This window comes from Bos grunniens, chromosome 6 (genome assembly GCF_055505025.1).
Source record: "Bos grunniens cultivar Pamir isolate PY7600 chromosome 6, Bosgru_T2T1.0, whole genome shotgun sequence".
Classification (NCBI taxonomy): Eukaryota; Metazoa; Chordata; class Mammalia; order Artiodactyla; family Bovidae; genus Bos; species Bos grunniens.
Genome location: NC_141170.1, coordinates 102,664,033 through 102,681,734, shown reverse-complemented (window position 1 = coordinate 102,681,734; position 17,702 = coordinate 102,664,033). Strand labels below are relative to the sequence as shown.

At 42.2% G+C, this 17,702-nt stretch overlaps 1 protein-coding gene across 5 annotated transcripts in view; it reads right to left on the bottom strand.

Annotated features, from left to right (window-relative positions):
• Window positions 1-7,949, bottom strand: part of MCUB (mitochondrial calcium uniporter dominant negative subunit beta) — a 95,260-nt gene extending 87,311 nt beyond the window's left edge. For 2 of the 5 annotated variants that reach the window (XM_086407024.1, XM_086407025.1), the window contains exon 1: window positions 7,747-7,949. In XM_086407024.1, coding sequence (XP_086263150.1) covers window positions 7,747-7,842 — 96 coding nt within the window. In that variant the 5' untranslated portion in view covers window positions 7,843-7,949. Of the gene's footprint in view, window positions 1-6,971; window positions 7,399-7,746 lie in introns of those variants that run through there. The other 3 variants (XM_086407026.1, XM_086407028.1, XM_086407027.1) reach the window with 3 other exon arrangements.
• Window positions 7,950-17,702: the final 9,753 nt, after the last annotated feature.

Genomic DNA, 17,702 nt, shown 5'->3' with positions numbered 1-17,702 from the left:
TACATAGTAAATACATATTACATATTACATAGTAAATAAATATTACAAAGTAAACCATACATTCGCCTGAAAAAATGAAAACTGATACATGGTACATTCTCTGAAACATTCCCAAAGCAGAGTTACAGAAATGAGTCATCAGACTGTAAAACGCCATGACAAACATCCTCAAGCAAGGGCTTAGACAGCCAGCACTAGGCTGTTCTGTTTGCACACAGTTTCTAAAACAAAATTTCAGGTTTATGGTCACATTACTGTCAGTCTCTCTAATAAAAATGCACACTTGTATTTCAGCTACATTACTGGCTGAAAAAGCAGTTTTCATCAACAGCTTTTAAAAATCCCCTCTTCAAATATCCCATTCATCTACTAGTGTTCAAGCTGGATTTCAAAAAGGTAGAGGAGCCATTGATCAAATTGCCAACATCCATTGGATCATCGAAAAAGCAAGAGAGTTCCAGAAAAACATCTACTTCTGCTTTATTGACTATGCGAAAGCCTTTGACTGTGTGAATCACAACAAACTGTAGAAAATTCTTAAAGAGATGAGAATACCAGACCACCTTACTTTCCTCCTGAGAAATCTGTATGCAGGTCAGGAAGCAACAGTTAGAACTGGACATGAAACAACAGACTGGTTCCAAATCGGGAAAGGAGTATGTTAAGGCTGTATATTGTCACCCTGCTTGTGTAACTTATATGCAAAATACATCATAAGAAATGCTGGGCTGGATGAAGCACAAGCTGGAATCAAGACTGCTGGGAAAAATATCAATAACCTCAGATATGCAGATGATTGCAGATTTTCTACAGATTCCCTTATGGCAGAAAGCAAAGAAGAACTAAAGAGCCTCTTGGTGAAAGTGAAAGGAGAGTGAAAAAGTTGGCTTAAAACTCAACATTCAGAAAACTAAGATCATGGCATCTGATCCCATCACTTCATGGCAAATAGATGGGGAAACAGTGGAAACAGTGGCTGTCTTTATTTTGGGGGGGCTCCAAAATCACTGCAGATGGTGACTGCAGCCATGAAATTAAAAGACACCTGCTCCTTGGAAGAAAAGTTATATCCAACCTAGACAGCATATTAAAAAGCAGAGACATTTCTTTGCCAACAAAAGTCCATCTAGTCAAAGCTATGGTTTTTCCAGTACTCATGTATGGATGTGAGAGTTGGACTATAAAGAAAGCTGAGTGCCAAAGAATTGATGCTTTTGAACTGTGCTGTTGGAGAAGACTCTTGAGAGTCCCCTGGACTACAAGGAGATCCAATCAGTCCATCCTAAAGAAAATCAGTCCTGAATATTCACTGGAAGGACTGATGCTGAAGCTGAAACTCCAATACTTTGGCCTCCATTGGAAAAGACTCTGATGCTAGGAAAGATTGAAGGCAGGAGGAGAAGTGAACGACAGAGGATGAGATGGTTGGATGGCATCACCAACTCAATGGACATAAATCTGAGTAAACTCCAGGAGTTGGTGATAGACAGGGAGGCCTGGCGTGTTGCAGTCCATAGGGTCGCAGAGAGTCAAACGTGACTAAGCAACTGAACTGAGCTACCAGTGAAACTCATACCAAAACAAACAAAATATCTGACACAAAGAGACAGCCACACATGAACACACACACACAAATAAACATGCAGTCAGAAAAATAACAAGGATTTGTCAAGAAAATGTATAACTTCTTTCCTCCAATCAGGCTAAGGGCATTTATTTTTACTGTCATACCTAAGGGCTTTAAGATAAGAGAATTCATCCTTTAGTCTCAGAAATGTAATTTAAGCAGCACATTCAGTATAAAAACACTCCTACAACAACAAAATAACTGAGAGTTCCCAGTGGAGTTAAATATACTAAAATTACCACCTGTATCCACAGCAGTTTTATACACCAAACCACCTTACTCAATCAGGTAATAAGAACCTAGGGTAGAAAAGCCAGACTCATTGTGACCCTGGTCAATCTTGAAGACTTTTTCTGCCCTTAAGTTTGCCACAATAAACTGTGCATCTGTCAGTTTCCTGATATGAGGTTCAATGTTTCATGCCACTTCTTGATTCTGCGCACAGGCTATTGCGATTTCAACTCTTGCTCCATTTCTTGCCTCTCTTTCCACTGTTCCCTATTTCCTGCCCTCAAATCTATTTAGAGAAGTCTCTTCAATGGACTCTGTTGACAGTGCAGGTTTCACACATCACTTCCCATCAGCATCGAGCTGATGAATCCTAGATAGAGCTCTAATTGTCCCCCAAAAAGCTGCTGAACAAATGCCTGGACTGCACGCTTTCTGTTCCTGTAAACGAAGGTAAAAACGATGTAAAATCAAATGGCACCATTTATGAGTTAAAAAGGAAACTCAGAATAAAGAGTTGACCCAAACTCTATTTTTTACCCAGGTGAGGCTTACCCAGTGGAGGTAAGAAGGAGCTAGGAAGATTTAGGACAGGTAAGGGCAGTAAGAAGCAAAAAGGTGAGACGAGAGTCAACAACCTCAGTACCATTGCCTTTAAGAGACAATCACACTTGTCAATTATGTTTCAAAACAAAAAAGAGAACCATGGCATCAAAAGTAGATCCTTAAGGCAACTCAATACAATACAATCAATATGTGTGGTGCACTTTCTATGGGTGAAGCACCAAGGAGACTGCACAGCAGACTGATCTGCCATGCTTCTGTCATCAACGGTGCTGTGCTCAGTCGCTCAGTCGGGTCTGACTCTTGGCAACCCTTTGGACTGTAGCCCACCAGGCTTCTCAGTCCATGAGATTTTCCAAGCAAGAATACTGAGTGGATTGCCATTTTCTTCCCCAGGGGAATCTTCCCATCCTAGGGATCAAACCTGTGGGGTCAAATCCAGGGACTGTCTACGTCTCCTGCAATGCAGGTGGATTCTTCACCCACTGAGCCATCAGCGAAGCCTTTGAACATATTTGTTTAAAACACCAAAGAGCTGATTTTTAAAATTTAATAAAGCCTTCTTTATGTACCACTTTTCCCCATTAAAAGTTAATTATAGAAAAATGGGTTAAGATATGAATGGAAGGAAAAATGAAGGCAGAGATGATGAAACCTCTCTGAGTATAGTAAATGAGTATGGTAAATACATAAAAGGCAGGCACGTCATAAGATCTTTAACATCTGTTAGAAGGTGGATTGGAGAAGGCAATGGCACCCCACTCCAGTACTCTTGCCTGGAAAATCCCATGGACGGAGGAGCCTGGTAGGCTGCAGTCCATGGGGTCGATAAGAGTCGGACACAACTGAGTGACTTCACTTTCACTTTTCACTGTCATGCGTTGGAGAAGGAAATGGCAACCCACTCCAGTGTTCTTGCCTGGAGAATCCCAGGGACGGGGGAGCCTGGTGGGCTGCAATCTATGGGGTTGCACAGAGTCGGATACGACTGAAGCGACTTAGCAACAGCAGCCGCAGAAGGTGGATTGAAAATCTGACTCAAGGCTTTCTGGCAGCCAGAGCATAGCGTGAACACCCCTGGCTATATACTTCACTGAGTGCATAATAAACCCCAAATCAGCTCAGGGGAAACCCAATTCTAAGACTAAGGCTAGACAGTAGGATCTTCCCTAGGTCCTTGGAAAAGGCGCCTCTTAACTGACCACCACATTTTACAGTGCTGTTTCTTAAAAGGTATGCCAGTGAAGAAAGTTGAGTAAAATATTTGGGTGGTGGATCCCACACCATGCAGTCTAAGCACGTAGTTCAGAAAAAACAGCTGGCATTTGTTTTAAAAACCAGGAAAATTAATACCGTGGTAAGTTAAATGGGATCAAAAATCAAATACTTCTCGAATACAGCACAGATAATGCTATTTTATTATTAATATCTATTGGTTTATAGCCTGTAGGTTAGGCCAAGATGTCTATTATATAATGGGCTTATGGTTCTAAAGCTAGATTCTCTTGAAAAACAACATTTCACAGATGAAATCACTAGCAATGACAGAATTAAGTATTAGAACACGACAAATCATAATTCCTAATACTACTATGCCATGCTCACTCCGTGTCAAATAAATTCCAGTTTCTTTTTAAAGGGGAAAACAGTTATTAAAATCATTAGTTAAAACTGCCACTTTACTGACTGCCTAAGATCATAAAAGAGGATTTGCAACCACTAAGACATTCTGACACTGACAATATTTTACTCAACAGTGTATTTACAACCCGCGGTAAAAATAATAAAATGGCAATTTGAGAGATGAAAAAGGCTTTTGAGACCACTTAGACAAATCTTGTTTTGAAAAGGGAGTGAAACAGGCTCATGTAGGCTGAATGACTTGGCTAAGGTCAGGAGCTAAGTGGCGGCAGGGCTGGGTTGACCGTCAAATGCTCCAACTGCTTAACACCAACGAAATTAGCTGCTCATTTTTATTCTATGAAGTAAACACATTTCGTTGACACAGCTACTGATCAACCAATATTTAGCCTCTGGTTTTCTACTGCAGTTTCATAAGGACCGCATTCAACAAATATTGAATATTTATCTGTCAAGCTACAAAATGATTTTTCAACTTAGAACTTGCTGTAAAACAGAATCCTGTTACCTTGCAATAAACAGTAAAATAAAAAAAATAATAAAACCCAGCACTAATACCTAAGCGTGGGGAAAATAGCAATGTTTAACATTTAATAGGCAAATTGGTCTAGAATTACTTTGAGACCAAAGCATCCATGTCTTTTCCACAGTGTAAGTACAGTCACCAGGAGACAGCTCTGAAATCAGGATTATACACTATAACTTGCCAATTACAAACACGTGACAGAGAATCAGAGGAAAGTATCAAAAGAATGACACGTTTATTAAAGATGAAAACAACTTCTAAATTGACATTTGCTGGTGGCATTAAAGGCTTCCCTGGTGCCTCAGATGGTAAAGAATCTGCCTGTAATACTGCAGACCAGGGTTTGATCCCTGGATCGGGAAGATTCCCTGGAGAAGGGAATGGCTATCCACTCCAGTATTCTTGCCTTGAGAATTCCATGGACAGAGGAGCCTAGTGGGCTACAATCCATGGGGTCTACAAAGAGTTGGACACAACTGAGTTGAAACATGTTTATGCTTTGTTTCTAGGGGTGGGGGGGGGGAAGCATAGGCAATACTTAACTCCTCTGCAAAGTACACTTGATTTTTAAAATTTTAAACGTAGCTTATGTAGAGACCCACATACAGTGCTGGTGGCTTGAAATCACATCAGGGAATCTCTTCAGCTAAGTAACAGAAGACCCAAATTAAGGAAGGCACAATAAGGCAGGCACTTTCTGTTTAGTGATTAATTCATTAGGCAGCATGATCACTCGAAGCTGTGTCCTCGAAGAAAACAGAAAGGCCAGCAGGAGCCGTGGGCTGCCCCAACAACCACTCGGCCAGCGCAGGAGACAAGCAGAGATGTGGGACACCCTCCCATTCCCCCCAACCCCCGGAACATGACTGTGGATGCTAGGCCATGCCCAGCCAAAGGCAACACGGCATGCTCTGGCTCTCTTATGCCTCAGACTAAATGTGTCCTTTAAAAAGCAATTCAGCTATACTAAACATACTCATGTTGACAAACTTTCTTTCTACCCCCCAAATACTTGCAATTACTCACCTACCATGTGAAACATATAAACTATTTTTCTAGTCACCAAATGCTCCTGTAAGGCACATTCATACTTTCAGAAAAGGCCAAATATAATTGGGAATGCTTACTTGAGATACTATTAATGACAAGTCCTTGCAAGCTAGGATTTTATGAGCTGTCAGGTCACATACATCACTTTTTTTTTTTCCTGCTGCTTTCAGAGGCTCTAGGGATCTGAATGTTTACAACAAGATATAAAGAGAAATAATGCTTGTCTTTAGTCACAGGACTTTTCATATCAAATGGGGCAATCACAAATCAGTGAGATCTTAGAATGAAATATGTCCTTCACAATCAGTTAATTTGATTTACAGAAAATGGTTTAGTAGCCCTAACTAAAACTCCAGGAAGCCAAGATATTTCTGTCAGTTTCTTCAAGGTAACATTTCGAAGAGCATATAAAGAAGTACACCCAAAACTTCTCTTTATTCTTTGGGGGTCTTCAATTAGACAAGTAAAACGATGGAAGCATTTCCATTTCTAAAGTTCAGCAAATTGACTTAACAGCACAGTGAAGACTTAAAAATCTGCAAATTAGAAACAAACATAAGGCTTCTTCAGATGATTACACAGAGGCAAAGTGCTAACCAGAGTTCTCCTATAATTAAGCCAAGTAAGCCCCACGGTATCATTTTCGACCTCTTTAAAAGAACACCCAATTCCTGCTGGGGAATGCAATGGCACTCCTTGGATAGCATCAGGTGGGAAACATGGAGAAAAACGCTTAGAGTTGACAATCTGAGAGACAGCAGCCAGTCTGAGGACCCATAAACATTCTACTCAAAATGTTAAATGGATTTAACAGAAAACTGACTCAGTTATTTAAATTTAAATGGTATATAATGAAGGGGGGGCGGTCCTTGTACTGGGTTGCTTTACTATTTGGTATATTTTTGACTGTAAAGTACAACATTTATACTAAGACACAAATTTCACAAAATGAAAAAAAGCCTCTCTCCAATCAAGACTACCATTTCACATCTTAAGAAGTTTGCCCCTTTCCTAGTTATAAGGAACAAAATGTCCTTCCTCATTCTCTTTCAAACTTTCAGGGAAGGCATTTAAAAATGCATTTAAAGATTTTTTTTTTTTCATCATTCTAAGCCCTGAGAGACTTGGAGAGGAAAAGAAAAAAGAAAAAAATGAACAGGAAGTGAAAGTGACAAGAAAATGGTTACGGCATCACTTTTCGCTTTTCTTTTACAGTGCACAACCGAAGGGAAAAAACACATCTTTTTCTCGTTAACAATCTGAAACTGATTTATGAGGTGGGGAGGCGCTGTTAGGATCTCAAACTCAAACCACGCGCTCCCCAACCGCACACACCTGGAAGGCTCGATTTAAAAAGTCTGTCTTTCCTCATGAGGCTCGGAGTTAGGGCACCTGAGCTCCTATCCGCTCCGCCGCAATCCCAGTTACTACCAGCACTGTCTCCCCGTCTTCCTTGCCTCTTTTAGGGCACATCCATTCGCCCCTCCTCCTCCAAGCGACGGTTCCACACAGACCATATACAACCGTGTCAGGCCAACTGTTACTCACCAGCACACACTCATGATTCACCCGTCTCTCGAGTCTCGGAACAAAACGCGAGTCTTTCTTTCCTCTTCGAAAGGGAGGTGCTGCTGGTTTTCAGGATGGACATTTCGCTTTCCTACCACAGTGCTCACTCGGGGCAGTACTCCAGCTCGCCCTACCGTTTCCTTAGCTCCCTTCGGCACCGATGATCCAGCCGACAGCAGAACGGCTCTGAAAACTTATTCCAGACAGCAGTCTAGACGCGGACAAACTGCCTCCCGGGGTATCTGTGCTGCCCCCCACCTCCGGGCCGCAGCCTCACGGTCCCTGCATCCCAACTTAACCGAGGTGATGCGCCGGCGCACGTCCCCGCCGCCCTGGGCTCCCGGGGGTGACTCCGGTTGTGGACACCCGGCCCGCGTCCGCAGCCCGGGCGACCACTTGCCGGGGGGTCCTCCCGCGCGCGGAGCCGGGTGGAGGGGCCAGCAAAACGCAGGGAATGTCCCTCCGCCGGGCTTTCGCGCCCGCCGAACTTGCCCCACGCAAAGTTTTTCGGTCGCCTGCCTCGCCCCGGGCTTGGGCTTACCTGGGGCATCGGCGGCCGCGGGTGCGCACGGCCTTGGGTTCCGGGGGTCGGCAGCAGCCGCGCGCGCCAGGGCCAGGGGCCCCTCCGAAGCATCATCCCGCCGGGCGCAGCACTCCCGCTCCAGTCAACGGGCCATCGTCGGCGCCGTGCCGCTGGGAGCCGACGTTATCCGTCGGCGCAGCCTCGCCAGGCCCCCGCCTCCTGGCGCCGCGCAGCGCGGGGAGGGCTGACCGGAGGGTGTGTCCGTCTCCCCTCGCCTCGTCTTCGCGCGCACCCCGGCGCGAGGCTGTTTTCTCTCCTCCGACCAAAATTTGAAAAGCTGGTGAGGGAGGGGTGGAAATGAAGCGCGAGGGAGCCGCCCTCCGCATCTCGGGTTTCGAGGGGGAGCGCGGATGCTGGGCCGGCCTCCTTGCCGCGTAAGCCCTTTCTGGAATGAAGGCGGCCGGCCCCCTTGCACCTTGCGGGCTGATTTCAAAACTCGCGAGTAAATCTGGGTCCTCGGTGCCCTAGGGGCCGTCTGCTCCATTCCAGCCCGCGAGGCGGGGTGAGCGGAGAAGAGCCACGGCCATCTGGGGAGAGGCGGGGGCTCTGTGGAAGTTTCCCTCGTGGACTGAGCAGAGAGGAGGAAGACAAGCAGGGCCACCGAGGCGCCACCTCTCAGTTGGCTTAAGGCGTTGGGCTGCGGTCGTCCCAGGCCCCAGAGGTTTGCGGTTCACTAAAATGGTGACCCACCCAGAGCTCTTTGGGACAGTCTTTCCTACAGCCCAAGTGGCTTCTTCTTTGAAGCACGGGTTTAACTGAAGGAGGTGAAAGTTCTTAGTCTTCCCTGTGATTGGGAGATCTCATGTTTGACTTGGAGACATTTTGTTTGTAAAAACAAACACAAACCATCTAAAAGGAGCCTAGTCCAACTTTCAAAACACAGGATGCCCAGTTAAATATGATTCTCCGATACACAACATAATTTTTTTTAGTATAATGAAATTCGCTCAGTGGTGTCCGACTCTTTGCGACCCTATGGACTATACACTCCATGCAGTTCTCTAGGCCAGTTTACTGGAGTGGGTAGCCTTTTCCTTCTCTAGGGGCTTTTCCCAAACCAGGGATCGAACCCAGGTTTACTGCATTGCAGGCGGATTCTTTACCAGCTGAACCACAGAGAAGCCCAAGAATACTGGAGTGGGTAGTCTATCCCTTCTCCAGTGGATCTTCCCCACCCAGGAATCAAATCCAGGTTTCCTGCATTGTAGGCGGATTCTTTACCAATCGAGCTATGAGGAAGCCCTTTTTTAGTATAAACATGGCCCAAGTATTGCATGGGTCACACATTCTTTTTTCCTAGAATATTTGGGACGTACTTATACTAAATTATTTATTACTTTTCTGTAATTCAGATTTAACTGGGCATGCCCCATTTTTATGTGCTAAATCTGCAAGAGGCTTGAATAATGAATTAGTTGGCAAACAATCCAACAAGTGGCAAATCTCACCTGATGACTATCTCCTTTCTTTACTGAAAAAAAAGGTAAGTTTCTATGATAGCAAAAACTGTCATCAGTCAAGGCTTATTCATATGTGTTAATGAGCATCTGCATTTCAAAATACCATTGCTCTTCACTGAGAGTGACACATTAAACAATAAGTCCGCATGGGAAGTAATTTACTTTACCTGAGTCCTAGAAGGAAATTTGCTAGTACTCCCAATGAGAGATTTAGCTTGTCTACTGTGAATAATGTTGCAATAAATGAGCAAGTGCAGATATGTTTTTGAGATACTTATTTCATTTCTTTTGGATATTTATCTAGTAATGGGATTGCTGGATCTGTGGTAATTCTATTTTAATTTTTTGAGGAAACTCATACTGATTTCCATAATGGCTGTACCGATTTACATTCCCACCAGCAGTGTACAAGGGTTCCCTTTTCTCCAGTAGCCTAGATATGGAAACAATTCAACAGGTCCAAGGGATGACCAAAGAAAATTATATATAGATGACATACATAAATTCATAATGGGATATAAGTCACCTATAAAATAGAAGGAAATTCTGCCATATGGACAATATAGATAAACGGAGAGAACATTATGCTAAATGAAATGTCAGAGAAAGACAAATACTATATGATCTCACTAATATATGGAACCTAAAAAAGTTAAATCCACAGAACCAGAGTAGAACAGTAGTTTCCAGGGACTGGGAGATGGGGAAAATGGGGAGATGTTGGTCAAAACTTACTTTCAGTTATAATATGAATAAGTTCTGATGATCTAATGTACAGTGCGGTGACTATAGTTAGTAGTAGTTGAAATTTTGCTAAGAGTAGTTCTTAACTTGGAGAAGGCAATGGCGCCCCACTCCAGTACTCTTGCCTGGAAAATCCCATGGATGGAGGAACCTGGTAGGCTGCAGTCCATGGGGTCTCAAAGAGTCAGACACGACTGAGTGACTTCACTTTCACTTTTCACTTTCATGCATTGGAGAAGGAACTGGCAACCCACTCCAGTGTTCTTGCCTGGAGAATCCCAGGGACGGGGGAGTCTGGTGAGCTGCCATCTATGCGGTCGCACAGAGTCGGACACGACTGAAGTGACTTAGCAGTTCTTAACTGGACTTCCTTGCTTGCTGTTGCTGTGTCGCTTCAGTCGTGTCTGACTCTTAGTGACCCCATGGACTGCAGCCTACCAAGCTCTTCGGTCCATGGGATTTTCCAGGCAAGAGTACTGGAGTGAGTTGCCACTGCCTTCTCCCTAACTGGACTAACCACACCAAAAAAAAACAACTTTATGAGGTGATGAATGTGTTAATCAATTTGATTGTGGTTATTATTCACAATGTATACAGATATCAAACCATCACTTTGTTCAAGTTAATATATACACTTTTTATTTGTCAGTTAATTATACCTCAGTAGAGCTGGGGATGGGGAGAAAAAAAGAATTTTATTTGGAGGGAAATGGAGAAGAGGAGAAAATGTTCATTTTGAGCACAGACTCTGCTGCTATATCACTATAATACTCTTTTTTCTACAGGTTTTTTGGGGCTACATTCCCTTCAGTTGCCTTTTTATGGGACAACAATTTTGTAATATTTTCTCTGGAGAAAATAGAAAAGATAATCGTCTTCTCTCTAGCACATTAATTTGTTTTTACATATCATTAATAGTTTAGAAAAGTCTTTAAGCATTACAATTCACTATTGGTAATGTCATGAAAGTTCTTATGATTGTTTTTTAATTTGGAAAAGTTTCTATCCAGTGTTTTTCATACCTGAGCTATTAACAGTTGGAAGCATAGTTCGCAGACTAGCTTCTGAGTCCACTGTTTCCAAAGCATCATTTCTTTTTTACTAGCCACACACACTGGTCACGTGGCACTGCAGGGAACGTTCATAATTCAGTGCACTCTCTGGTCCTGCACTTCTGTCACAACAGTAGGGGACAGTATTCTTGGAAGTCATGCCTACAAGGGCATGGCTCATGATATTTAATAATATTTGGAAATGATGGTGAGCCACATACAACTATCCCACTAAACCCAAACTAAATGTATTTTCAACTCAGTTTTTGTTGGATTTTGAAAATGGCCATGGCCACTCAGCCACCTGGCACAAGGGAACATACGACAGAAGGGTGATTGGATAGGAAAGTGACAGTGGTCTTTTTCCAGTTAAAATATTTTACAAATATTAAGAAACACATCACCAAGTGAATGCATCACTAGGGCTTGCCCCCCACAGGGGACTTGGGAAGGGTTTATGCAAGTGAAGACCCCTGAAGTTTAAGCTAAATCAAGTTTGCTGACACCTAAGTCCTCAAAAGGGATCCCCTGGTGGCTCAGTGGCAAAGAAATCTGCCTGCAATGCAGGAGACACAAGAGACCCAAGAGATGTGGGTTCAGTCCCTGGGTTGAGAAGATCCCCTGGAGAAGGCAATGGCTACCCACTCCAGTATTCTTGCCTGGAGAATTCCATGGACAGAGGAGCTTGGCGGGCTACAGTCCATGGTCTTGCAAAGAGTTAGACATGACTGACTGACTGACTTTTAAGTCCTCAAAACATGTTATTACTCCAAATCATTCCATAGCACTTAGCGCCTGCATAGTTTATAGAACTTGTCACACTATTTAGTTACACTCATAGTTAACTATGAGTTAACTCTCCAGCTAGATTAGAAATGCAGGGGGCAGGTGCTGCAGAGAAGGCGATGGCACCCCACTCCAGTACTCTTGCCTGGAAAGTCCCATGGATGGAAGAGCCTGGTGGGCTGCAGTCCATGGGGTCACGAAGAGTCGGACACGACTGAGCGACTTCCCTTTCACTTTTCACTTTCATGCATTGGAGAAGGAAATGGCAACCCACTCCAGTGTTCTTGCCTGGAGAATCCCAGGGATGGGGGAGCCTGGTGGGCTGCTGTCTATGGGGTCGCACAGAGTCGGACACGACTGAAGCGACTTAGCAGCAGCAGCAGCAGCAGGGCAGGTGCTGCGTCAGAGTGCCTAGCACAAGACTTGCTTTAAATTAGACACTCAATCAGTGAGGAACAGATGAAACTGCTAAAGGGCAGGAAGATAAATTGCAAGAACTTAAGACAGATGCCACGGAGGAAAGGTTTGGGTGCTATGGATAACAATATTCAGAGAAGGAAGTGCCCTGCAAGTGCTGGAGGGTGAGGACCAGAGACCTCAGAACTAACGAAGGGTAAGACAGGTACAGGAAGGACCTTTAAAGCCACAAGGTGATTCTATTTATATAAGATGTCCAGAAGGGGAAAATTCATGGAGATGCAAAGTAGATTAGTAGTTGCCTGGAGCTGAAGGTAGAATTGGGAGTGAGGCAAATAAATGAGCATGAGGAATATTTTGGGGGTGCTGGAAATGACCTAAGTTGGATTGTGGTTATTGTTGTTTAAGTCTTTAAATATTTGCTAATAATCATCTGTACACTTTTGAGTGAAATTTATGATATATAAATGATAGCAATACAGGTTTTGTTTTTTTTTTTTTTCTGAAAAGGGAAAACTAAGATTCAAGTGCGAAGAGGTTGTAATGTGTCAGTAGTGTTAATGAACTAGCTGTGAGTAATCGTTCAGTCTCACCCAGATTCCCGCACATGGTGGTGAAGTGTGTTGTGCACATGAGCCATTGTGTGGACAGGGCAGCCCTGGAGCCTGTCTATCTGCAGCGTCCAGAGCTCTCTCACTTTGCCGGCTCCCCAAGTTACTAGTTACTGTGTGGCCAGTAAAAAGAAGCAACATGCGACATGAATGCCCAGACACCGGCCTGTGGAATATTCTTCAAATATTACAGCTCACATATGAAAAACACTTCAAGAATTGACGTGACATTATCAGTGCTGAGTTATAAAGTTCAGGGACACTTTTCTAAACTAAAATGATGAGAAAACAACATGCTAGAGAAGATGATCTTTTCTATTCTCTCTATAGAAAACATTATAGAATTGCTGCCCTAGGAAAAGGCAATTATAGGAAACATAACCAAAAAACTGTCATGGGAAAAAAGGGTGTTACAGTAATGTGAGCGGCAACTAATTTTTAAAAAATTATTGTGGCGGGGGTTGTTCTTTTAAAAAGTTTGTTATTTATCTTATACACTCTTAAGTATTCATTACACTTAAGCATTCATACACTCTTAAGTATTCATTACCATGCCAACTTTGCATTGCTAATTTTTTAGTATTTTTCTTAAAAGAAGTTCTCCCAAATTATATAACCTCAGGCTCCACAAAACTTGGATCTGCCTCTGTGAGTCAGGCATAAGCATTTTGTGTTATCTTGTTTAGTCATTATAAAAGCCTTATGGGATACCTGTTATTAGATCCCTATTACAGGCGAAGAAAGTAGCTAATAGGTTAAGTAACTTATTTAAAGTCATACAGTCAGAATTCAGGCTTCCCTTGTGGCTCAGCTGGTAAAGAATCCGCCTACAGTGCAGGAGACCTGGGTTCGATCTCTGGTTTGGGAAGATCCCCTCGAGAATGGCTTGGCAACCCACTCCAGTATTCTTGCCTGGAGAATCCCCATGGACAGAGAAGCCTGGCAGGCTACAGTCCATACGGTCACAAAGGGTTGGACACAACTGAGTGACTAAGCACACACACAGTCAGAATTCAAGCCTAGAACCATGTAGCTATGGTACCATGTTTTCCACTCCAAGACCCCAAGATAACCTTGACCTTACATTGCCTGTCTCTTCTGACATCACTTAACCACTGACCTTCTCATAGATATAGCTGGGGTCAGCGTGTGAGGTGAATCAGCTGCAGAGTCAAATCCTTTCTTTCTTTAACATTTGATACTCTGTTCATGGATTTTTTCCATTAATTGTGATTTTAAAAATATTACATTAAAATGTTATCTCAATGGCTGAATTTTGTGATGTATTTGGTGCCCTGGACATGTCCTACTTTTAGCCTGGTGTGACACGCTGAATGAAGATGTGAACATCCACTTCATGCTTTAACTTCTAATGAAGGCAGGACCCAAATTTCACCCACTGACTTTCATACCATCTGTCTTTGCAGTTTATTCACTTACATCCTCAAACTACTGTTTGAGAACTCAGTTCTTCACAGATAAGTTGACCAATAATAATATTGGATTATCTATTGATGGGACCGCTTGCCAGCCACTGGCAAAGGAGTTAGCTTCGGTCAAGGTGGAAGGAAAGTTAATTTCCACAGAAAGTTTTGTATTTATGTCACCTGGTCTTGTAAAATCCTCTGAACGGAGCAGCTTCACCACATCCTCTGCAGATGCTCACAGCACTGGCTTGCAGAGCAGACTGGCAGATCCCTGAGACTAGGTCCCCTCAAGTACGTCATTTGGAGGCCTCCACACTGATGGAATTCTAGTAGTGACCTGAGAATACTCCTCTTCCCTATTCTGCCTCCAGGCCCAAGGCTTTGGCTTTCAACAATTAAGAGTCACAAAGGACTTTGTGCCCAATAAGAATACATATTATTTTCAAGCTCATATGGAAGAGTCACAATGTAATGACCATAATTGAGGCCTCAGAGGAAATCTCAAAAAAAATTTTTTTTAACTTGCAAACATATAAGCTCTGTTTATGAAATTAGAAATTAACAAAAAGAGAAAGCATCATTACCACTGTAATTTGAATAACAAACTTATAAATATTCATAGATTAAGTGGAAAATAAGTAGAAGTTGAGAGCTATTTTTAAACTACACAGCAATGAAAGCACTTGACATTAAGATCTTCACTATTCAGGAAAATGTATAGTCTTAAATGCATTTATTAGAAAACAGGGAAGTCTGAAAGTAAGCTTACAATCTAAGAAGCTATAAAAAGAGCAGCAAAAATAAACCTAGAGGATGTAGTGGGAAGAAAACGATAAAGGTAAAATCAGAAAACGAATCAAACTTCCTGTCTGTTCCAAAGCAACCTCTCTCAGAAATAGTGAGTCAATAAAACCAAAAGTAGGTTCTTTTTTTAAAGGCACCAAGACCGACAAACCTGAAACAAGAATGATTAAGAGAAAGAAGGAATACATAAACGTAACAGAAAGGATATAAAAACTAGCCCCAGATACTTGCTTGTATCAATCAAGTTAAAACTATAAAAACTAACCTTGGCTCAACAAAGAGAACCTGAAGAGATCAACGGTCACAGATTGTAACAGTGGTTAATAATACACCTGGAAAAATGCCCCAAGCCCAGAGATTACTGAGCAATTTCAACCAAAAGTTCCAGAATAAATAATACCTATCTTACATACCTAGACTTTAGCTAACTTCTTTACAAACTGTTCCAAAACCTCAAAACAGATGGGAAGCTATCCAATTCATTTAACAAAACTAGCATAATGCGGATATCAAAACTAAAGTACACACTGTAAAAGCAAGTCACAGACCAGTCTTCTAAAGTAAATAAAAGATCCTAAATGAAGTATTAGCAAATGGAACCCAGCAGTGTAACAAAAGAATGATCAAGTAAAAATTCATCCAAGCTGCCAAGGTCAATCTCCAAATTTCACGTTCTCTTAATCCAAACACGCCCCATCTAAACCAGGCTTGGGGGCTGTTTGTTCACCGTGTCCACCCTTCCCTTCTTCAGCCTCCGATGGTAGGCTGGCTAGATGTCACCTTTTGGGGTCAGATCACATCACCCCTCTGTTCAATGCCCTTTGACGGCTTTAAGCTTTGATCTTTCTTGCTTAAACATCGAATTCTTTCATCCTTCTGTCTCCCTGTTATTCTTAACTCTAAAAATTACTTATCAGTTTCCGATAATAGAAGGTACCTTTCATTCTAGTAGAATTACTCAGGTTTCAATAGGAAGCACATACTAACAGGCCTTTCCTATTGTTACTATGCAAATCATAAAACATTAAGTCCCAAAGGAGCAGAATTTGAAACTGAAATACAGAAAAAGTTTCTGTAAAATTTTCATTAAAATTTCCAAACTGGTACTTTCTAAACTGGTACCAGCTTTCCAAACTGGTACAATGTTTCACAGCTTTTCCAAGGGTCATTCTGAAATTCCTCCATTGTAAGAAAGGTTAATATGTAGTTGAGAGTACTAAAAAGACTAAATAATACCCTGATTTAAAGTAAATTTCTATGTAATAAAGAACTGAGAGAAACATGATAATTGTTTATTATTTCTAAAGAGAACATGAGTTAATATTATAAAGTCATTGCCTACTACCTTTAAAAGAACCCAGTAATTATTTTGCACTTACCTTAATTCTATTTACAAATTACTTAAATTCGTACATATGTACCAGCTACATCATCAGTACAGTTTACAAGCAAGGCAGAAGTGCAGGTTACATATATTTCTGTTTTAACAATGACAGTATAATCATTTTATGTCTACCCAAAATGCATTTTAAAATCTAGTTTTAGAAAATTATAGTGTAAATCTAAGCATATGCGTCACTACACACTAATCCAATAATCAACAAATTAGTTGGCTAATAAGCTAAAATAATATGTACCTGAAAAGCAAAAACAGCAGTAAAAACCATGAACATCTCTGAGCAGTGATGATGCAGTCATAAAAAACTGGCCCGTCACTGACTATAGGGTAGTTTCTGTCAATTGTCTGACAGGCCATTGACCCAAAAGCTGGAAACTCTCACACCCACTCACTCCCAAGTCCTTGGATCCTGCTTGCCTGCCCTACTGCCAGAAGCTGTTCCAAGGATCTAGCCTTGAAATAGAAGTGTGGTCTTGAGGACTGGATGCGTGACTACGGCCACCCAAGACAAGCCGTGTTTTTGTTTATGAAAACTGCCACCCACCCATCTGGAGCAGCCTCTTCCTTCCGCCTCTCCTTGTCCTCTGCACATGTGAGGGTGTGTTCCAGATTCTACCCAAGAAGCTTCTAAGGAGGCTGCAACCCAGAATCTGCATACGTGCACTTTGGGGAGTTTTTGCAAAATGACAAACTTGCACAGGAACCAGGTTTCTTAGGAGTAATCTCTAATAAAAACTGATTTTCACTTGACTACAAACTTAGCAATCTTCAGCAAACTCATTTCGTGGGTTGTTGGTAAGCAATGCTTTTCAGCCCCAAAATTGAAATGAAAATCTACAAAACTGTGCCTTGTTAACTAATGGGAACTAAAGAAAGGGCTTTCATTTTTGGCTCAACTCAAGATGCATGAGAAGGCAATGGGTTAAAAGCCTCTGTGTCCCCTAATCATGGCTCACTTCTCTGCCTCTCGGAGGGATCCTAAGAAGGCAGAGGAGGAGGATGCCCAGTTTTCTGTTTGACACAGATCCCATCTCTGAATTTAGAGATAAAAGGTGAGTGATTCATGAAGTATCTATCATTTTTATTTTTCAGGAGGTCTTTGTTTCATGTGCCAAAGATTTGTTTTTTGTTTTTTAAATTTTAAACTGTCTTCAGTAATTATTCCACCATGTCTTCAGTAGAGATTCCACCTAAATAATACCTGCAGTGCTGCT